The sequence below is a fragment of the Leiobunum rupestre genome, chromosome 9 (genome assembly GCF_980474605.1).
Source record: "Leiobunum rupestre chromosome 9, qqLeiRupe1.1.hap1, whole genome shotgun sequence".
In the NCBI taxonomy this organism is placed as follows: Eukaryota; Metazoa; Arthropoda; class Arachnida; order Opiliones; family Sclerosomatidae; genus Leiobunum; species Leiobunum rupestre.
Window position 1 is genome coordinate 14,518,614 of NC_143392.1, and position 22,786 is coordinate 14,541,399.

Here is a 22,786-nt window from a genome sequence, read left to right on the forward strand (position 1 = left end):
GGTCGTCAATTGCTTTAGCCTTGGTCGTCAATTGCTTTAGCCTTGGTCGTCAATTGCTTTAGCCTTGGTCGTCAATTGCTTTAGCCTTGGTCGTCAATTGCTTTAGCCTTGGTCGTCAATTGCTTTAGCCTTGGTCGTCAATTGCTTTAGCCTTGGTCGTCAATTGCTTTAGCCTTGGTCGTCAATTGCTTTAGCCTTGGTCGTCAATTGCTTTAGCCTTGGTCGTCAATTGCTTTAGCCTTGGTCGTCAATTGCTTTAGCCTTGGTCGTCAATTGCTTTAGCCTTGGTCGTCAATTGCTTTAGCCTTGGTCGTCAATTGCTTTAGCCTTGGTCGTCAATTGCTTTAGCCTTGGTCGTCAATTGCTTTAGCCTTGGTCGTCAATTGCTTTAGCCTTGGTCGTCAATTGCTTTAGCCTTGGTCGTCAATTGCTTTAGCCTTGGTCGTCAATTGCTTTAGCCTTGGTCGTCAATTGCTTTAGCCTTGGTCGTCAATTGCTTTAGCCTTGGTCGTCAATTGCTTTAGCCTTGGTAAGGAATTAAGCTGAAACTTTTGAGTTGAGACCATATTCTTGAAATTAGTTAAGTCTTGACCCTCAGACACACTATATATTATGGAGCATGAATATTTTAACAATGTTTAATTTTTAATGACAACTGATTTAGAAAACCCTTTAATAATACACAAAGTTGTTTGTGGTGGAGATCAGAGTTTTGTCATATCAAGTCAGCAAAATGTTAGTTTAATATCAGAATCAAAAATGTGTAAAGGTTTTTAATTAAGCTTTAATTTATTCATCAGCATCTCATACAACCCCAAGATTTTCGAGTCCTGCCGGTTGATACTCAAATTTGCACAGTGGAAACGGCATTGTTTGAGGAATTGAAAGATATTCCTCAGGATGGTTCTATCTCCCTTGATTACATTAGGTATTTTTCTTTATTTACTAATTTTTACGTTACTCTTTAAAAACTCTCTATTTTATTTTTCAGTCATATTGAGACCACATTTTCAACGGTAGCTTGTCTGAATGGTTCATTCTTAATGAAGAACCTCGAACATTATGGTTGCACTTCTAAAAACTGTGGGGTTGACTTTCAACTTGTTCATCATTGTTTCAGTTGTATTAGAGATGCCAAAAATTTAACAGTTCCTGAATTAGTAAGTAAAATTCAAACATTAATAGGAGTGCTTACGAGTTTGTATTATTTCTTTCATAGATTAGTGGCTGCTTGAAAGAATTGTTGCCTAAATTACCCATATCACCTCCTGAATGTGAGGCGTTGCGAATTTACTTAATGTTACCATTCTGTCATTTATTTCAAAACCCTTCAAATACGTTACACTCAGAAGTTGAACTAATATTACCTTTAGCAAAGTGTATCCTCCGTCTTGAAAAAACTCCGTCCCTTATTTTAGGTTTGCTCGTTTTGTTTTGTTTTTCTTGTTGGTATTTCTTATTGAAGCTTTGAATAATAAATTTAGAACTCTGGTGGAATGATCTGGAAGTGACCTATTTTAGAAATCTAGTAGCGGTAAAGTTCGCATTGAAGATGTTCTGGTTTTGGTAACGAGTTAAATAACATGGTTAAATAAATTTCAGATTTTTACCAATGGCATTGATGTTTTAATATCGAAAACTCTACAGGTTGATAATGAATTTTTAAGCTTTTACTTTTTAAAGTTGAGCAATTTGGCTGTCCAATGGAAGATTGACCTGTTTGCTTCACGAGGAAGGAAATTAAAGCTTTGTTTATGTAACAGATTAGTTTTGCTTTCTAGCTTCCTTATGACAGTAGAATTGTAGAGTGATATTGGTCAAATTTATTGTTTTATGAGTGTTTAATAAGCGTTTATTGTAGCAATATCAAATGCCTGAACAAATGCATAGCTTTCTACAAGTTCTGAAAATGCTGAATAAAGTTAATGAGAAAGTGCCTTATCAGGAATTCTACATTCCAAAAATAACGGAACACTTTGATGTTGCCGAAGACTACTTAAAATGGCTAGAATCTGACGACTCGCCTAGTTCTTCCGTTAGTAGTCTTATTCCATATTGCCAAATTTAGCCTGACGCTATTAATTTTGTTTCATTTTCTCCAGAAATTCTTTTTTTGCGACTTTCCTTTTGTGTTTGATGCTCAGGCTAAAACTCTTATTTTACAAAAAGAATCGCAGATGCAAATGGATCAAGCGTTTAATAGCGCCGTTCAGCAGACAGTATACAGCTTGTTGCTTCCCTCAGTAATCCCAAGTGAACCTTTCTTGCATTTGAATGTCAACAGAGATAAAATAGTCGAAGATAGCTTGAATCAACTTATGACTAAATCGTCTTCGGACTTGAAAAAACCATTGAAGGTTTGAACTTTTCATTGGGAATTATATTTCATACATTTTCCTCATTCTGAATATTAATTTAAGGTTACTTTTACGGGTGAAGACGCTGTTGATGCGGGTGGAGTACGAAAAGTAATTATAACATTTTTTACTGTTAAAATTATTTTCAGTTTTTTTTTGTCTGTCATTATTTTTTTTTATTAAACTGAAAAAATAGGAATTCTTTTTGCTTCTTCTTCGTGAAGTTCTGGATCCAAAGTATGGAATGTTTAAGAATTATCCCGAAACTAACTGTATTTGGTTTAATGATCAAGTAAGTTCAAATTAGCAAATAAACATTGATTTTTATTTCATTTTGATTGTGGTATTTTGAAGACCTTTGAAGAAGCCGCAATGTTTTATATGATTGGAATAATTTGTGGATTGGCCATTTACAATTTTACAATTATTGATCTTCCATTTCCATTAGCCTTATACAAGAAACTCTTATCTGAGTGAGTTAATTTTGTTAATTTTATATTTTAAGGGGTATTTTTAAAATTTTGTTTATTAGACCTGTCAAACTTGAAGATGTGTGTGGATTGTCGCCTATAATGGCTAGGTGAGGTGATACAATTTAAATTTTAAGACTCAATTTAGTTAAAAATTTTAATATTTGCAGGAGTTTACAAGATCTCATTGACTACACTGGAGATGATGTGCAATCAGTATTTTGTCTCAATTTCACTGTAATTACACTATTCTAAGCCTTGGCATATCTTTTGTTAAGCCTGGGCAAATCTTTTCTTAAATAGATGTTAAATGTAATTGCTACATTGTTATAACTTATAAAACTAGATTTTTACAATTAAGAAAATGTAGATATATCCATAGTTTACGTTAATTATGAGAATAACAATTAAAAATTGGGTTTATCTACAATACCACCCTCATCAAGTTGGTGATTATGAAAAGCATCGCAATCACCTTTAACACGGTCATCCCTCCCATGTATTTAGGAAAGTCTATTTTTATGGCAAAGAAGCTTAAAAAATATATTGTTTTAGCTATAAATTTATATAGATATATTTTATAATTAAAACACAAATCCTAACAAGATTAACTTTGATATTAAGAACAAAAATTATTATTTATAAACTTTAAATCTATCAATGGAAATGTAAATAATGGTTAATTGACCATGGAGACTATTTGAAATCTCTAAGCAGTGACAGAAGGAAATCGCTGCAATAGAAAGATGCAAATGAAATCCCATAATATTTTTAATTATAATCTTAGGACATTACAAGATGAACTACATATTAAATTTATCCAGTTGAAATTAAAAACTTAATTTTCTTAATTTTAACTAATTATATTTACTAAAAACCTTTTTAAGTATTTTATTAACATAACTATCCTTAGTTAAGTTTTAACAGTTTTATGCAAAGCTATCCCTTTAAGCCTGTGAACTGGTTTCTGTTTTGGACAACTTTTAATCTATTATAAAATATTTTAGATTTCGGTGGAATCATTTGGTTCTGTGAAAACAATAAATTTGAAAGAAAATGGTCAGAATATTGATGTTACCAAAGAAAATAAGTATGAATTTGATGAACTAAAATAAAACTGGTTAAAATTATGTAATTATCCAATTTATTTAGGAAGGAATATGTAGATAGTTACATTGACTATGTGTTAAACAAATCTATAATAAATTCATTTGAAGCGTTCAATAGCGGCTTTCACAAAGTTTGTGCTAACCGAGTCCTAGTAGGTGTCATTTTGCAAATTGAATTTTATCACTTATAAATAAATCTTGTTCCGTAGAGTCTCTTTCACGCTCAAGAATTGATGGCTTTAGTTATTGGAAACGAAAACTATCAGTGGGAATTGTTACAGGAGAATGCAGAATACAAGAATGAGTACAAACCTGAGCATCCTGCCGTAATTAGGTTCTGGAACGTTTTTCATAGCCTTTCCTTGCAGCAAAAGAAAAAGTTCCTGCGTAAGCTTTGAACTTTTTTTTGCTTAATAATAAGTACCTAATTCTTAATTTAATTCCAGTATTCTTAACGGGTACTGATAGAATTCCCATTCTCGGAATGAAAGCTGTTAAGGTAAATGGAAAATTTTTGTTCCATTTTTTTGGTCATAATAGCTTTCAAATTTCCATAGGTCATTATTCAACCTATGAATGTTGACGATCAACATTTACCCGTTGCCCATACATGTTTTAATATTCTAGATCTTCCCAAATACTCTAACGAGAGTATTTTGAAAGAAAAATTGTTGTTGGCAATAGAAAATGCCCAAGGATTTGGTTTAGTTTGAAAAATTAAATGTATAATTAAGAAAATGTGGTACAAAATTTATAGTTTATATATTATAAAATTATTAAATGAAGCATTGTTAAACATTTCTGACTGTGATAAAAATTTCAATGGCGAGTTATTGGACGTGCTTTTCATTTTGTTAAGAGGGTGTTTTCTACCTTTAAAATTAAATGAAATAATTTTTTTTATTTACATATTCATAAAGTTTGTTTACAATGTGTGACACTATTATTTTTAAATTCATTAAAAACTAATATTCAGCCTGTTAAAGTATTGACACTTTTACATATGGTAAACAAGATTTCACAGGCAATTGAGGACACACAATACCCATGATGTGTTAAGTATACCTAACATGTTCCAAATAAGATTGGGTGCCTCTTTTGGCTCAGCTCGCAAAATTCTTCGTGAACTCTTTGATGGACTCTAGGCCTTTTGACCATTTCCAAGATGTCAACTACGCCTTTTTTAGTAGTGGTAACTCAAATTTAAAAGGGCGTCCAAATGACATCCTACAAGGTCGGTGGAAGTCAAAAAGGGTTAAAAAAATTAAAGCTTTGACCTTGAAGATGACATTTGACCTATAACCCTAAGCCTTGACCTTTGGTCTATAACCTTGACAAATTTGGACCCGGGCTACGTTCAGCAACGCTCATCAGTGACATTGGTTTCCTACTGTACGCTTTTTCGCGTTTCCGTTTTTGACGTCACGATAGTCATCGGCTGGAAGAGTCGGTTTTTCCGATGACTGACGTCATCGTTCAGCAGCGCTCATCGGACTCACCGATTAATAATCGCTGACATCGGTTTCCTACTGTACGCTTTTTCGCGTTTCCGGTTTTGACGTCACGATGGTCATCTTTTGCCAGAGGTGGGCAAAAATAGTGAGCACTCGTTTTTGAAAATCCTGCAGTAATGAGCGAGCGCTTCAAATTCGAATTCCAGCTGCTCTTGTTCAGCGAGAGGGCTAAATTGAGCAGCCTCTGGGCGAGCGCCGAATAGTTCGCTCCGGCGTTGATGGCTGACGGCGCGCTGAGGGAGATTCCCCCCTCGACGGGTTAGTTCCCTCACTTTTAAGCGCTCACCGCGCGCTGAGCGAGATCTCCCGATCGTCGGAATAGCCCCCTCACTTTTAAGCGACGCGTTAGTACCCTCAGTAGAAAGCGCTGACGCAGCGTTGAGGGAAAATTACCGAGAGAAGGAATAGTTCGCTCAGATTTGAGCGCTAGCTACGAGCGGATTTTGATCACGGTGAGCGACGGTAAAGTTCGTTTACGCAAATCGCTCACAGCGCGGCGAGAAAAAATTTCAAAAATCAAACATTAAACTATTACTCGGCTATGGGTTTATTATTTACTTTTTTTATTAATAAAATGAAGGGTACTCTAAACGTCGGGAGTTAATGATATCTCCGATTGAATAAAATTCAAAGGTTCTTCCGAATTTATCCAACGATAAACTAGACTGCAAATATTCCGTTTAGTGTTAAAAGAGCTTTATTAAATATTAAAAGCCACAAATTATAACAATAAGCGCTAGTATACATTCTTTTGGTCTTGACAAACTTGGCAGGTGAAATGGGCTACGCGGTACGCGTTTCTTCATTTTTAGGGGATTGTGGCTCGCGCTACTTTAAAGGAAAATATTAGCGCGCTCTCAACTTAAATTAATGATCGGTACCATAAAAACAAGTGGACATTTACTAACCCCTAATCCAACTCATTTGTAAATCTCCAGAATTTAATAGACAGTTTTAGCAACTACCTACAGGGGCGGTGCCAGAAGATTCTTAGGTGTAGGCTAATAATGTTTATCATTTGTGGGCCCCCTGTTCCTCAATATTGGACTTATAATTCAATTTTGCAAATTCAGGTAATTTATTTATTATTTGATATTAGTGCGGTTTTTAAAATTTTACAGTATTAACTATCATCACATATTTTATTTGAATTTAAAAATCGACTTGATGTGGCCCCGTCAGATCGATTTGTGGGCCCCTATTTGAACACAAAAGTAGGCTATAGCTTGGGTTGCCTACCCCTAACGCCGCTCCTGACTACCTACACCGGGATTTTATTCACAGTGAACGACGACAGAGTTCGTTTACGGTAAATCGCGAAGAGCAAACATTTCAAAAATTAAACTTCACATTTGACGGTATGAACAAGTTAATAATAAGATTATTTTTAATGTATATGTAAAATATAATACAATATCTTTGCATATAACCATCTTCGATTTTGTCCATTGTTTATGACATCGACAAAAATAACCATATCATCAAATGATCAAGCTAATTGCGAAGATTCACGGTTTTTAAATAATAATTTTTTTCAGAAAAAAAGGGAGGGGTTGGAATTAATATAATGGCCAGCCTGTGCCAATATTAAAACTGTTTTAGTTCCAAATTGAGGTAACTCGATTTACGCGAATTTTCTTTTTTGCCGTTTTTCAAACTTCCTTTACACTAAAAATATAAATATTACAAATAGCGGCCAATGTATAGTTACAAAGTTATCGATTATTTTCCATTTTTAAAAAGCATTACGTTATAATTTTTTTTTCCAATTTAAATAATATTTTTTAGATACCTGGTTTTGAAACTAATAGCGTTCTTTTCGTTTTTATTTCACACCGAATTTTAGTAATAATAAAAATGTTTGAATAATTCTAATGTCTAGTTTGTGCGGGTAACAAAAATCAACAGTGAAGAAGCTGTCAACGATCACCGTCAAGCTCAGCATGTGGGGAGTGGGGACCCGCTGGCTGCCGGTGAGTATGAACAAGGAATAAGGGGGGTGGCATTACCAAGGTAACCTATTTAAAGTTACTATAGACAGCAGGCTATAATCACTATGCTGTAAACATCTGTGTCGCGCGAAAGCGATCCAAATGTAACGACTGACGATTACGATAAAAATTACATCATTCTTCCGAACTTCAAAAGGGCGTTATTTTATTTCTGGGGGGGGGGGGGATTTCTATTTGAACTTGTAATAACTTACACACAAATATTTTCTTTACATTTTTCTGTTTTTATATACAATATTGGAAGTATTTCAATATTTATTTAAATCTTCGCTCTTGCTTGATACCTACAAAGATTCTCAAAAAAAATTGTGTGGATCGTGTCATTTTCGCCTAATTTGGTTTGCACATGTTTCTTAACAATGAAACGAAACCAAAATTAGTTACAGACATACGCCAAACGAGGAGGCAATGAACACCGCTAATGCCCCACAATGGAACATTTTGAAAAAAAAAGGATCCACCGTGGAACTTCGTATGTCATTAGAAAGTGTTCATCTTGTAAAATACGGAACAATTAAAACAGCGAATATATTTTAGTTTCAATAGTTCAGCATTTTAGAATCACACAGTCTAATGGTCTTTAGACCAAACGAAGGTGGTCCTGAAAAGGACCGTTTTGGTTTTAGCCAATTATTTGGCTTCTTCTGGTTTTTGAATTTTTGAGACCTTTACGCAAGAACAACCAGCTACAGCCACTTAGGTGGCTTTGTTGGCATTGTCCAACTGCTCCTTATACAACTGGAGTTCAAATTCCATTGCCCCGTTCTTTAACTTGGCATTCATCAGCTCGTCTGGCCTTTGGGCGAGTTCTTGTTCGTTACAGAAAATATCAAAATATTTTTCTGTAAATCGTCCTAAGAAATAAAAAAACAAAAATTATCAATAATTAGTAACAATAATAATAACTATATGTAAAACTAAGTTGCTGTATTTACGTTTTAGCGATCGGCTTTCAACTTGAAGCTTGAAAAGAGGGGGGGGGGGTGGAACCTCAACCCCTTTCCAAACTATCCCAATCGTTTCAATTTTGGGACCCGCAGGTGGAGTCCAGACACGAAGGCGTCTCTTTCGGCATCTTAACGAAAAGGCAAAGGTTGACCACTCATAGGAAACGTCTCTTAGTCGCAGCGGGACATGACTAACCAAATATTTCCCCGAAATAGGCATTCACTCGCTAATTTAGGCTTGACTTATAATATACATATATAAATATACTTTTCGCTAAACTGAACTCCCCCTAAAAATGAGTCGTATAGCTTCATAGATAGACTAGATCAAAACTAGCCCTTCTGAAACCGAAATAAGTATATAGGAAAACGGAGAAAACCATGTATATTCGGGCCGCGTCTACGGAACGTTAGCTCCAAAGTATATTTTTCTGGACTACGGATAGACTAACATGAAAACGTTAATCAATAAAAATAAAAATACTACGTAATATCATAAATCCATAATTTAATGGAAATAATTCACTAAAAGCTATTTACAGAGTGACGTCATCACGGTAAAAAATCGCCCCTAGCGAGATGCTGATAAACAGCACGTCATACACGAGAAGCCCTCTATATAGAGTGTCTCTTGTGGCTAGTTATCAGTAAACGTTTTGCATATAAAGAATAAGACGTGTCATACTTATGTAACAATATTATTAACTAATGGTATTATTAGCTATTTTTACTACATTTATTTACAATATTTATTTATTCTGTGTTACTATTTACTAAGTTGCGACTAATCGGGCCGATTAGATATTATTGAACCTTGGAATCTATAGCCGACATATTCAGACATTAGAATAATATTAGTTAATTCAAAAGCATTGAATTGGCGGCTTGGCCCGATTCATAAAATCCTATTTGGCTCTGCAAACCTTTTTTCCCACTTTGGGCTTTTTTTTTCAACACTGCCCATTCCAGACAGCAAGGGCGCCACTTACTCGTTACTGCACCTGACAAAAATATTAAAATAGGGGGACAGTCGATGGAGGGTTTTTTCTATTTAGCATCGAACCCATTTTCTTCATTCTCGCAGTTTTCAATTTCAACAATAGCGTGTACTTCTTAACGTCATATGACGGGGGGTCAACGCCAGAATTCCGAACTGACGCCAATGAGTCGCCCCTCCCTTGGGTCTTAGCCAATGCTAGGGCAATTTCGAAGTTTCCTATACCAAAGAATATACACCCCCAGGAATGGAAAGTTGGATATTATTGGTCGCGGCACTAGGTAGTCACATCAACTTCCGGTAAAAGAAAAAATCGTCTGCTCATAGTTTGCTCAAAAAAAAAGTCTTTCAGCCTAGGTTTTTCCAAAGTTTTTCCAAAGTTCTTTTATATTCTTAATTTCTTTTTCTTTCAAGTAGTGAAATAATTGTAAAGTGAAAAGTATGTCGGATATCAAAAGAACAGGTAAACAAAAACTTAATCGTGTAAAAATCAACAATTTTAAAACAAATTTTCCTTTCATAGTTGCTTGTACTGCTGCATTGAAATGCACCCTAAAACACATGAGCAATAATTCGAAGGACTTTTCACATTTGGATGCTGTATCTTTCTTCAAAATATTATCTAATTATGAAGAAATATCATTTAAACATGTCTTCTTCTCTTTAAATGAAGTTTTAACCACCGTTGTTACCTTAGATGTAATGCGAAGTAAATCCCGAGAGGATTATTTCATGGAAATGCACAAAATTTTATTAGATAAAGTTATTCGTGAAAAATTGGAAACAATTTTTGGAAAAGTGCAAGGTTTTGAAGGTTTGGCTGACAACTTAAAAAAGTTTTGCATTAGTTTATTTTTGCAAGACTTTTCCCACAAACTTATGTTGGAATTAAAAATTGGCGTTGAAAACAATGTTTTAAAAGATACCAAAAAGAAAGACAAAGAACGGAAACTAAGAGAAGAGTTGGGGATAAATGAAGTTGTGTACAATGTTTACAGATAAGTCCAAGCCTCAACTTGATACGTTGCATTTTGTAGCAGGTTTTGTGGTGCAAAGATTGAATGTGAAAAATTGTCCACAAACTATAATAAAAGCACTTATAAAAGATACATCCGACTCATCTAAGCCAAATGCAAGTGAAGAATGGACACTTGCTCTCACTAGAGGAAAATTAAGAATTGTTACCGAAGAGTGTTTAGAATTATTTATCAAAATGAAAAATATTGCTGACAACTATTACAATTACAATTTGACCAAACTAAGAGGATCAAACATCAAAGAAATGGCTACGAAGAAAATTACAGAAGATCTAATCAAGGATTGGGAACAACTTACTAACGGAGATCAAAAGTGGTTTTGTAAAGTTGTTGATATTTTCCTCAATACTAGGGGAAAAGTTCTAGTAAAGGATTGTAAAGAGGAGTATCAACATGAAAACAAAGAATCAATCAAGAGAAAATTTTCATTAAGAAAAGCCTTGAAGGAGAAAAATAAACAAGAGGGCATTACTTTCATCATCTGCAATGCGATACGGAGCTTTATTTTCCTTTAAATACCGGGAAGCTTCAGTGCAGTTTTTCACATTGCATAAATCAAAGAATTTGTTGAATGTTCTTAGAAATGACACCGTTTCTGTATACCTCTTTTTGTCATGTTTAAACACCATTTCAACTGCAGAAGCAACTGTTTCGCTTAGAACTTGTGTTGCGTATGAAACTTTCATTTTAGACTGGTTATTCAGAAATACATGAGAATAGGTCAATTTGGGCAAATGTTTGAACTCTCCCTTGTCTCGAAGTAGTTTGTAGTATAATCTTACAATCACTTTGGAATTAATAAATTCACCATTTTTCCACAATTTTCTACTTAAGGAAAACCAGGCATTCCTAACGGTTTTCATTAGATGGGGAGCATCTGAGATAAAAAAAATTCGACGTTCTTCGTCAATGGAGTATAGGTTGTTGGTGAAGTAAGGCACATCTGCATTTCCTCCCTCAAAGTTGGTGTGGCATGTTCTAAAAAATTTGCGGTTAGTCGAAGCTCAATCAGCGACTACAGCAAGAATTTTGAAACCGTGTGATTCTTATCTACGAATTGCATCCCATATAATTGTATACAATGCACTAGATGTTGCTGTTGTAGTCGGAAAGTAGGCGAATGGTATCTTGATACTTGTAGTAATGCCTCTTATCATTAGCTGTAAAATGTGTGTTGCAAGCGGGGGAGTAGAAGAACCTTTTTCTTTTTGTTCAATATCGTCCAGTTTATTATGATCTGGTGATATGTCTTTAAATCCGGTTAATAAACCTGAATTTTTATGACTCACCAAATCAGGTTTTATGTCAAGCTCATCTAATAGTAACACAAAATATTTTTGGTGTTCTTCTAGTTCGTGTAGCTTGGTTTCTTTCACCATTTCAAGAAATTTTTCATTATTAAATCCGCTACCATTATCAACTGTGTGGCTGTGATTATACAATGTTCTAGTTGTTGGCATTGGTATAATTTTTGATTTCCTCATGATTTCGTAAGATGCCTAAGATTTGTTTTTCAAATAGGTACACCAATTTAAAAACCCACGATCCCACCTCATTCCATATTTGGAGGTGGTCATGGACTTGATTTGTTCTTTCAAAACAATGGAAGTGAATGAATCTTCATCTTCATCTTGAAGTTTTGCCTTGCATAGCTTCTCTATCAGCTGTCTTTTCTTTTGGGTTGTTGAGATTTGTATTACATTTTTAGTAGAACGTTTGATGGCAGAAGTAGCTTTAAGTTTTTTGGTCGCAGCTCGTACCCGCATTTTTCTTAAAGTACCTCTGTAAACAGAGCATTCTGGACATCGTATTTGGTTTTGGTTAAATTTCAGTAAACGAACACATCTAATGCTGTTAACAGAATTCAATCTATCGTTGTAAAAACCTTTTTTCCTGTAAGCTTGGTTACCATCAGTATTATACCTCTTGAAGTATTGCACCAAATCTGTATCTGCGTTTCCAGGGCACAATTTATACCCATCAATCTTCTTTAAAAGGTTAAGTACATCCTCGTTACATTTTAAATGAATATTTGGGCATATATTTTCAAGAGGAAAATTTTCACCCAAAATTTTAAGGGAGAACTGCAAATTGGTTTCCAGATCAATTCTACACTCTATTGTTTTAAAGTCATTTTGATGTTTTGAAAATGTAGCACTCGTAGGACCAGCTTCCATTGCCCATCCTGTAGGAGGAAATAAGTTGACAATTTCAACGCCAATATTCATAGAAACAGCTTGCCCCTTTAAATATAAAAAAAACAGTTAAGATTCTGTTATTACTTAGTTACTAGAATATTTAAGACTACCTCTAATCTTTCAGTCTGACTAACAATGTTATTAGGAATGAAAAGTTCTTTCCTTTTAAATGGTATATGTCTATTTTTTGGTGTTTCATTCACATTTCTGTTTGATGTTATCATTGTTTCTTTTGAGTGTGTATTTGCTGCAGTAGGAGTTGTCAACATAGTTGGGGTCAAAACCTCTGACAGAGGAATGGGATCCGGGTAATCTGGCGTTGGCCCTTGAAATCCATTAAAATGCCTTGAGCAAATGTTGCTAAATTTATTTATTTTGTCTATAGTGAGATCTCTTCTACCACAAGCTTCAACCCATTTTTTACACCTCTCTGGCTCCTTCTTAATGGAAGGAAACTTTACAAAAAAAACTCCTGGGGCTCCATTCACGCTTTTCGTTTTAGGGTTCAAACTCGATGTGCATGGTCCATAAAAGCAGGTTTTCACCATCTTATTAATTTCAAATTTCTAAGAATAAACAATAGGAAAAAAGCATAAATACTGTGAAAATACTCAGACATAACATTATTTAAAAGCTCACCTCACCTTGCTGTATGGTGCTATTCAAATGCTATCAATTTATATATAACTTGTACAAATATATAATGATATTTCAATAATACCACGAACAAATGTGTAATAATAATGTGTATTAATATAAATTAAGTTAAAAATGCAGAATTATCATAACAAACATAACATTTCACGTTGAGAAACTTGAGACTGTTTAGCTTATAAATATATATTTTGAGCAGACGAATTTCACGAAGAAAATTATTTAAAAAAAAATGACCAATCACTGGTATTCGTAGAAACCGGAAATATGGCTGACAACTTTTTATAGCTTTGGAGGCTAGGGACAAATACTTTGCACTAGATAGAGCGACACTTTCCATTCCTGGGGTGTATATTCTTTGCCTATACTTATACCTCGCTTCGTAATCCTTTCTACAATAATAGTATAAATAGTAGGTTCCTTTCTCATTTCGTTACAGTTTCTTGTCGACTTTTCTCAAGTCTGCGTCTTTCGATTCGTATTTCGGTCCTTCCTTAGTTTAATTTTTTCGTGTTTTTTGCTTTAGCTGTTCATAATTTTTCTCGCCTTCGAAGTTTAATTTTTTCGAGTCCATAGTTTTGGAGTTATAGTACTTCGACTGTGGCTTGAGTTTTTTTATTCAGTTTCAGGCTTTAAGTTCGCTTCCGTATTTTAAAAGATGAACACTTTCTAATGACATACGAAGTTCCACGGTGGATCCTTTTTTTTTCAAAATGTTCCATTGTGGGGCATTAGCGGTGTTCATTGCCTCCTCGTTTGGCGTATGTCTGTAACTAATTTTGGTTTCGTTTCATTGTTAAGAAACATATGCATACCAAATTAGGCGAAAATGACACGCTCCACACAATTTGTTTTTGAGAATCTTTGTAGGTATCAAGCAAGAGCGAAGATTTAAATAATTATTGAAATACTTCCAATATTGTATATAAAGTGTAACATCGTAAGCAATAAAAACAGAAAAATGTAAAGAAAATATTTGTGTGTAAGTTATTACAAGTTCAAATAGAAATCCCCCCCCCCCCCCCCAGAAATAAAATAACGCCCTTTTGAAGTTCGGAAGAATGATGTAATTTTTATCGTAATCGTCAGTCGTTACATTTGGATCGTTTTCGCGCGACACAGATGTTTACAGCATAGTGATTATAGCCTGCTGTCTATAGTAACTTTAAATAGGTTACCTTGGTAATGCCACCCCCCTTATTCCTTGTTCATACTCCCCGGCAGCCAGCGGGTCCCCACTCCTTACATGCTGAGCTTGACGGTGATCGTTGACAGCTTCTTCACTGTTGATTTTTGTTACCCGCACAAACTAGACATTAGAATTATTCAAACATTTTTATTATTTCTAAAATTCGGTGTGAAATAAAAACGAAAAGAACGCTGTTAGTTTCAAAATCAGGTATCTAAAAAATATTATTTAAATTGGAAAAAAAATTATAACGTAATGCTTTTTAAAAATGGAAAATAATCGATAACTTTGTAACTATACATTGGCCGCTATTTGTAATATATGCAAAGATATTGTATTATATTTTATATATACATTAAAAATAATCTTATTATTAACTTGTTCATACCGTCAAATGTGAAGTTTAATTTTTGAAATGTTTGCTCTTCGCGATTTACCGTAAACGAACTCTGTCGTCGTTCACTGTGAATAAAATCCCGGTGTAGGTAGTCAGGAGCGGCGTTAGGGGTAGGCAACCCGAGCTATAGCCTACTTTTGTGTTCAAATAGGGGCCCACAAATCGATCTGACGGGGCCACATCAAGTCGATTTTTAAATTCAAATAAAATATGTGATGATAGTTAATACTGTAAAATTTTAAAAACCGCACTAATATCAAATAATAAATAAATTACCTGAATTTGCAAAATTGAATTATAAGTCCAATATTGAGGAACAGGGGGCCCACAAATGATAAACATTATTAGCCTACACCTAAGAATCTTCTGGCACCGCCCCTGTAGGTAGTTGCTAAAACTGTCTATTAAATTCTGGAGATTTACAAATGAGTTGGATTAGGGGTTAGTAAATGTCCACTTGTTTTTATGGTACCGATCATTAATTTAAGTTGAGAGCGCGCTAATATTTTCCTTTGAAGTAGCGCGAGCCACAATCCCCTAAAAATGAAGAAACGCGTACCGCTCAAATCTGAGCGAACTATTCCTTCTCTCGGTAATTTTCCCTCAACGCTGCGTCAGCGCTTTCTACTGAGGGTACTAACGCGTCGCTTAAAAGTGAGGGGGCTATTCCGACGATCGGGAGATCTCGCTCAGCGCGCGGTGAGCGCTTAAAAGTGAGGGAACTAACCCGTCGAGGGGGGAATCTCCCTCAGCGCGCCGTCAGCCATCAACGCCGGAGCGAACTATTCGGCGCTCGCCCAGAGGCTTCTCAATTAGAGATAGAGAAAATAAACTCGTTTGCCTTGAGTACTCGCTCACTTGAGCAAGCCGTGTTTAAAACTCTATATGCTCATTTTTCCGAACGCTCGCAACATTTTGCCCACCTCTGTCTTTTGCTCACCGAAGTCATCAGCTTCAAGAGCCGTTTTTTCCGACGACGGACGTCATTACTGACGTAAAACTACTATAAATTCATCGCCATTTTAAGAAACACCGATGACTGAATAAAAGCGTTCAGCAACTTACTACGTCATTATGACGAAAAGGCTCATCGGTGAACGTACCCATAAATGATAAATCCATCGGGTTGACTGTTACTGAACGTACCCATGGTCTATACCTGGTCGATATGAAATAATTCTTATTTTTGTTTACTTTTTGAAGATACGTTGTTTTTAGAGTATTCAATAGTAATTTAGTAAAGAGATAACATGAAACCCTTTAAACAACTCTAAACTTCTAAACTTTTTCTGGCAAAATAAAGAAAACATCAGTTCCTATAAATTAAATTTGTTTTTAAATAATTACAAAATAAACTATACCATAAATAAAGAATTAAGTATAAATTAAACTTGAGGACTGTGGAAAAAATAGGAAATTAATTTTTTTTTTCAAATACTTAAAGTATATTATTGGTGGATCTTAAAATTCATTTTACGCGTGATAATACGCTGCTATGTTAGGCCGTAGCCTATGGAGGCTACGGTTAGGGTATAAAAAGCGGGTAAATAAAATAGCTATACCTCACAATGTAAAGAAAGGTACTGTCACGCGCAAAACCATAATTTGGAAATCGGTCAATTAAATATAATTATAATTACCGAAATCCGTAGAAGATAATTTTCCCCTTTACTAAGAAATGAGGTATGGGTTTGAAATTCAGGCCAAAATTTTGAATAATCGATTAATTTATTAAAATAAATAACTTGTGGTATATTTACCTCCACAATTATTTTATTTTATGTGGTTGTAGTGTAGATTAGATGAAATGCGATTTTAGCATCAGCAGGCTCAACATTTATTTATAACTTCTGGCCATACACGGCTTCGATAACCTCCACGACCCAGCAGGCACACACTTATATATAACTTCTGGCCACACACGGCTCCGATAACCTCCACGACCCAGCAGGCTCACATTAGTGACAAATATACCAAAATATTCATAAATAATGGCGAATATGGCGTATCATAAATTCAGCATTCATCAATCCCATTTTATTTAAAAACAAATCACATCATGTAACTCAAGTCATAATAAATTCCTATTTTAATTCTGACGGGTAAAGCAAAATGTTGTCAGCTTTAGCGCCTGCTGCCGTCGGAATCTGAACATCAAGGTACTAGTTGAACTGGTATACAAGCCCTCGATTTCGCTTGGGTGTTAAAAGAGCGATGCCTGTGGGTTCTGACTTGGTATTTCGTAGAGGTTAACGGTAATAGTTAGTGTAGGGAGCTGTTGGCTCGATCTCGTGGCATGCAGGGCTTGCCACCACCCTCCTACGCATTGTAACCCGGCCACCTGAATTACGGGCTTCAAAAGTCGCATGATGACTTAGGCCTAAGGTGGTGCCTTGGGTATTAGCCTAGCTGATTATTATTATTATTATTTATTATTATTCTTCTAGTTGGCAGGGGGAATTTCATTTCCGGCTGAATTTAATGGTAGTACCTCGAGGTAGACCAGGGTTTTCTTGCCAATTGTAATTTCCTCGGAGCAATTTGCTTCCTGGTGAGAAACGCAACCCTACCGAATGAAGCTGGTATATCGTTCAAGTGGTGCGATCCGAAGCATACGTTCCAATTAGACAGACGAGAGTGGGTAACTGACCTATTGCACTAGAGGGTCAGGCTAATTCGTTCCATCTTCCTAGCCCTGAGGTAAGACCAGCCCACGTTGGAGGCCATGTAGTTGGATAGTCCTTCTGCTTCGGCAGTTGGACCCTCCTTACCGGGGCTATACCCGTTTTCGCACACCCATTCAGATTGTTGCATCTTACTCTTAGGTTTTTCACGCGGTTCGACTTCTATGACCCGGAGATTAAGCCCACTAAAGAATTCTTCACTCGCCTTCTCGCAGGAGTTCAGACCCCTGCTATAATTTTGGGATACTTTAACGCGCACAATGCCCTCTGGGGGGGAGAGTTTCATTTGGCCGACCACCAAATACACGTTACGCCGACTGTCCATTTGGCCGACTGCACATTTGTCCGACTGAGAAGTCGGAAATATGAACAGTCGGCCAAATGGACAGTGCATTAGACCGACTGCTCATTTTTCCGACTACTCATTTGACCGACTGCTCATTTAGCCGACTGCTCATTTGTCCGACTACTCATTTGACCGACTGCTCGTTTGTCCGACTACTCATTTGGCCGACTACTCATTTCGCCGACTGCTCATTTCGACGACTGCTCATTTGAACGACTGCTCATTTGGCATTTGGACGATACTAGGTGCGTTTGGCTAGGTACTGTCCTCTAGGTCGCGTTTTAGAAGGCCCAGCTTGGTTATAAAGAACGAGGCGCCAATACTTAGAATACATTGCCCGTTCTATAAGTCAACCTAACACTTAAGACATAGATAAGGACAGGCGATAGTATAAGAGTCTGTGAAATGAGCAGTCATTCAAATGAACAGTCGGTCAAATGAGCAGTCGTTCAAATGAGCAGTCGGTCAAATGAGTAGTCGGCCAAACGAGCAGTCGGCCAAACGAGCAGTCGGCCAAACGAGCAGTCGGCCAAACGAGCAGTCGGTCAAATGAGTAGTCGGTCAAACGGGCTGCTCATTTGGCCGACCAGAATTTCGGCTAAAAGAGTAGTCGGCCAAATGAGTAGTCGGCCTAATGAGTAGTCGGCCATATGGTCTGCTCATTTGGCCGACCGAAAAGTCGACCAATTGAGCTGTCGGCCAAATGGGCATTCGGACATATGAGCAGTCGGCCAAATGAAAAGTTGGTCAAATGAGGAGTCGGCCAAATGCACCCCACCCCTCTGGGGTAGTAAGCACACAGAAACTCAGGAATGGCTCATTCAGGACTGATTAGAGGGTCCAGTTGATTTGGTCTTCCTCAACACCGGAGATTCCACTCGGCGCCCAAATAGGGGTCCAGACACCACTCTGACGTCGTTGTCCACCTGCCGGTCGGGGAACAAGTTACCATCTTTATGGGAAATTCTCAAGTGTAAATATATGGTTGTCTACCATAACCGTAGACTCCCGGCAGATCTATCATTACTTCTCGGCTGTACCACTCTCGACAGGTCCAGACCTACCGCTACCTGGGGCTGTCTTTTACGCTAGTCCTACGTGGAAACCTCATAATGAAGCGCTAGTTTCTACCTCTCTGCAGAGACTCAATCACCTTCGTGCTGTTTCGGTGTCTTGCGCCTCTTGTACACGTACCTCATCCGTTCCAGGCTCGACTATTCGAGCGCCTATATACCCTACTCGGTAAGCCGGACAAATGCAAAATTCTGACCATCCGCTAATTCTAGTGGTTCCCAATACAACCCTATCATCCTGATGGAAGCGGAGGCAGCGATTCCTCCCTTGCGGTTATGGAGAGCCCTTTTGGATCTTCACAACATCGGTCCGTGTGGGGCTATGAATACGCCGTAGTTCTATCCGAATACAGATTTTTTTTCGACCCTGGAACCATTCAGGTGTGGTTTTCCTAATTCTGATTCTCGGGATCGGGGTGTAGTCTTTTCTGGACTCAGGGTACTCCATAAGTCGGATAGAGCGCTTTGCTATTCAAAAGGCCTTATCGTACGCGTTGACCAACCTTACGGGCTCTCCCTTAGCTACTTCGGAGGTCCTCGGATCCGGTGGTCACATTCATCCATGACCTCTGAGACAGGTATCCGGCCACGGTTACGTTCCTATGGTATCCCGCACTTGTCGGTGTTCCCGACGATCAATTACGGGTATTTTAGGGGGGTCACTCGCTTTTAGCGGCCTCCACGTGTAGACTTTCTCCCGTCTACGTTCGCGGAGTTAAACGATCTGCAGGGGAGAGGTTTCTTCGGCCTGGCCCCTCCATTGGCTGTCCCCTCGTGAAAGCTAAACCGGACCATAATGAAAATCAAAGTACGATACGCTTCTCGCGCGTCTCGGTTGTCACCGGCTTCAGACTATGGTGCTTTTGCATCGTTTTAATCTGGGCCTGTTGAAGTTCGTATTCAACGAAGTAGTCAGCAAAGCTTCAATGACGGAGACAAAAGTTAAAAGGAAAGAAAACTGGTTTATTATAAAATTAACATATTTACAATAATTACAAATTAGAGTTAAATGCTAGTGAACAACACCAGATAACACGGTAATAAAAGAACCCTCGATCAATAACAATCCAAACGACTTTTCCCCGCTCTATCCCTAGTACAAACTGTGATTTTTATACTAGTAAAATTGTTCCTAGTTTTTATTCATTGCTAGATGAAAATAAAAGTATTATTTTCTTCAGGATATTTGTAATTGTTTTACGCAAATAAAGGTAAATATCATTGGTTTTAGTGTTTTGGAAAACTAGGGTTAGTCCAAAAAGGGAAATTTCTGTTATGTCCTGGCTGCGCATACCGGGTTATAAAAGAGAGAGACTAGAAAACCGCTTAGATACAACGAGAACGATTATTAGGAAACAATATGCCCTTTTAGAAACAAGATAACGAGTTTATTGGGGATGCAACGGTTCCATTTTTCTCAGTTCCGGTTCCGGTTCTTGAATTTTCGACTTATTGGTTCCGGTTTCTGTTCTTAAATTTGCGATTTATCGGTTCCGGTTTTGGTTCTCAAATTTGCGATTTATCGGTTCCGGTTTCGGTTCTGGTTCTAGAAATTTAGAACCGATCGGTTCCGGTTCCTAAACGGTTTCGGTTCTGGTTCTAGAAATTTAAAACCGATCGGTTCCGGTTCCTAAACGGTTCCAGTGTGTTTTAATATTAATTGATATTAAATAAACAAAGGGGCGTAGGAAGGGCTGTAGAGGGGTACAATGTAACCCTAAAACTTGAAAAAGTTTGTAATGGGCATCAAAATGATTCAAAAGAGGCGCCAAATTTGACCTCGAAGTTGTACTCCCTTAATCAGACTCCCACTTGTGCCGGGCTTTACCGGCTGAAGAAAACCAAAATAAAACTACCGCGAATTGCAACGTTTGTATCCCGTCGTGTGAACAGTGACCGTTGCGCGTCCCAGCGTTTCAGATAGCTTCGGCTGAACCGTTTCGTTGACCATTTTGGCAGCGATTCGTGACGTCATCGAGTAGGTTTTTGCGAACCATGAGCCTTTTTTTACAAAAATCGTCAATCGTGGATTTTTTTGGGCCTAATAAATTTTTTATATCTTTTTTAGAAGAAAATGTCTCGCAACTTTTTGTCTATTTGTTTAGAAAATCCAACAAATTTCTTCTGGGTGCATTCATTTTTAATTAGAAAGTTTTGAAACGTCACTCAAATGCGTGAGCCAACGAACTCCTAATTATATGGCTTAGTGGCTATACTACGCGTGTCCAATTTTCTTCAAAACTCACTGGAAATCGAACGTGTGAACAAACAGATTTCCAAACGCTACGAACCGCAGCGAGATCGAATCGAGGAAAAACGTTTACGAGGGTACGTGTGAACGTGGCTTGAGAAATTGAGAATACGTAAGGGATGTTTTGGTTTTCCGTTTGTATGATGCGAAACAAGAGATAGTAAAAATTCGGGAAATAAATCCACAATTAGACAGTTAAGTACAAACGCATTTAGAGCTGTATGAGTTAAAAAATACGTTTTTCTTGCTTTTTTACGGCGGATAAATATGGACTTGTATGAAAAACAAATAATGGTATGTTTAATTAAAGTAAAATTAATAAATGTTCAACGTGCGCTAGATGGTGGTAAAAAAAGTTAAAGAACTGTTTAAGAAACGTTTATCATAATAAAAATCTCGGTTCCGGTTCCGGTTTCGGTTATAATTTTTTTGCAAATATTGGTTCCGGTTCCGGATATGGTTATCAAATTTTGATATTATCGGTTCCGGTTCCTAGAATTTATCCGGTTCCTCTCGGTTCCGGTTATCCGATGCATCCCTAGAGTTTATATAAGTAAAATTAGACCTGTAGGCTGTTTAAAAAAAACACAAAAAACTGAATTATAAAACAAGATATAACTTGCTCTTTTTTTCTTTTGTTTTTTATCGAACATAATCTTTATACCAAACGGGTGATTTGCGGAGACGTTGAGAACACCTTAACTCAGGAACTGGACTTGCTTGGCGAGCTGGTTCAGTCACGGGTACTGGAATGGTCTCCAAAGCATTCTCAGGAATTGCAGATGAATCCGTACCGGTGACTGGAAGAGAAGTTGGATCACTAGAATAGTAGTCTTCAACACCTGAGTGATCGGGACGGATATGGAATCGATTCCTCCGGTAGATCGTTCTTCCAGTAGAATGAATTCCGCACGAGTGCTTTTGTGGACCAACTCTGTCGACGTCTCCCTGTATCCAACCTTCATTTAGACGTTTTCGAAACCAAACTCGGTCGCCTTCGTTGAGCCGACTCAGTGGTTTGGACTTCTGATCACCTTGTTTTTTCTGATTAACCTTCCGATTTTCCAACTCCTTGGTCACTTCCGTGACATGTAGTTTCAATTTTCCTGGCAGAGATGGTAACAAAGATCGGAGTCTCCTTCCCAATAGAAGTTCAGCAGGTGACGATAGACCATGCGTTGGCGTAATTCTGTAATCTAGAAGTACAAGAAGCAAATTTTTACCATCCTCAACGGTTTTTAATGAGATTCCTCTTCAACGTTTGAACCGAGCGCTCTACTTGCCCATTAGAACGTGGATAATGGGGTGTCGTGATGTTTTGAAGAATATGCCATAGAGCGTGAAATTCTTTCATAGCCGCAGAATCATAAGGTGGACCCCCATCGCTGACAACTTCTTTGGGTATCCCAAATCTTCCATAAATGGTTTTCATAGCCATAATTACCGCCGGTGCTGTGGTGGCGTGCATAAGCTGAGCCTCAACGAACTTGGAAAAATAATCAACGATGAGAAGGTAATGTTTCCCATTGATCTCAAAGAAATCACATCCAA

The 22,786-nt window shown here is 37.2% G+C and overlaps 1 protein-coding gene across 3 annotated transcripts in view; it reads left to right on the plus strand.

Annotated features, from left to right (window-relative positions):
• Positions 1 to 4,907, plus strand: part of Herc4 (HECT and RLD domain containing E3 ubiquitin ligase 4) — a 39,264-nt gene extending 34,357 nt beyond the window's left edge. For all 3 annotated transcript variants that reach the window (XM_090157573.1, XM_090157574.1, XM_090157575.1), the window contains exons 9-26: positions 665 to 735; positions 801 to 928; positions 992 to 1,160; positions 1,220 to 1,418; positions 1,485 to 1,534; positions 1,603 to 1,647; positions 1,862 to 2,035; positions 2,103 to 2,357; positions 2,421 to 2,468; positions 2,554 to 2,649; positions 2,712 to 2,830; positions 2,890 to 2,937; positions 2,998 to 3,064; positions 3,835 to 3,917; positions 3,980 to 4,088; positions 4,146 to 4,323; positions 4,383 to 4,435; positions 4,494 to 4,907. In XM_090157573.1, coding sequence (XP_090013699.1) covers positions 665 to 735; positions 801 to 928; positions 992 to 1,160; positions 1,220 to 1,418; positions 1,485 to 1,534; positions 1,603 to 1,647; positions 1,862 to 2,035; positions 2,103 to 2,357; positions 2,421 to 2,468; positions 2,554 to 2,649; positions 2,712 to 2,830; positions 2,890 to 2,937; positions 2,998 to 3,064; positions 3,835 to 3,917; positions 3,980 to 4,088; positions 4,146 to 4,323; positions 4,383 to 4,435; positions 4,494 to 4,649 — 2,048 coding nt within the window. In that variant the 3' untranslated portion in view covers positions 4,650 to 4,907. The remainder of the gene's footprint in view (positions 1 to 664; positions 736 to 800; positions 929 to 991; positions 1,161 to 1,219; positions 1,419 to 1,484; positions 1,535 to 1,602; positions 1,648 to 1,861; positions 2,036 to 2,102; positions 2,358 to 2,420; positions 2,469 to 2,553; positions 2,650 to 2,711; positions 2,831 to 2,889; positions 2,938 to 2,997; positions 3,065 to 3,834; positions 3,918 to 3,979; positions 4,089 to 4,145; positions 4,324 to 4,382; positions 4,436 to 4,493) is intronic.
• Positions 4,908 to 22,786: the final 17,879 nt, after the last annotated feature.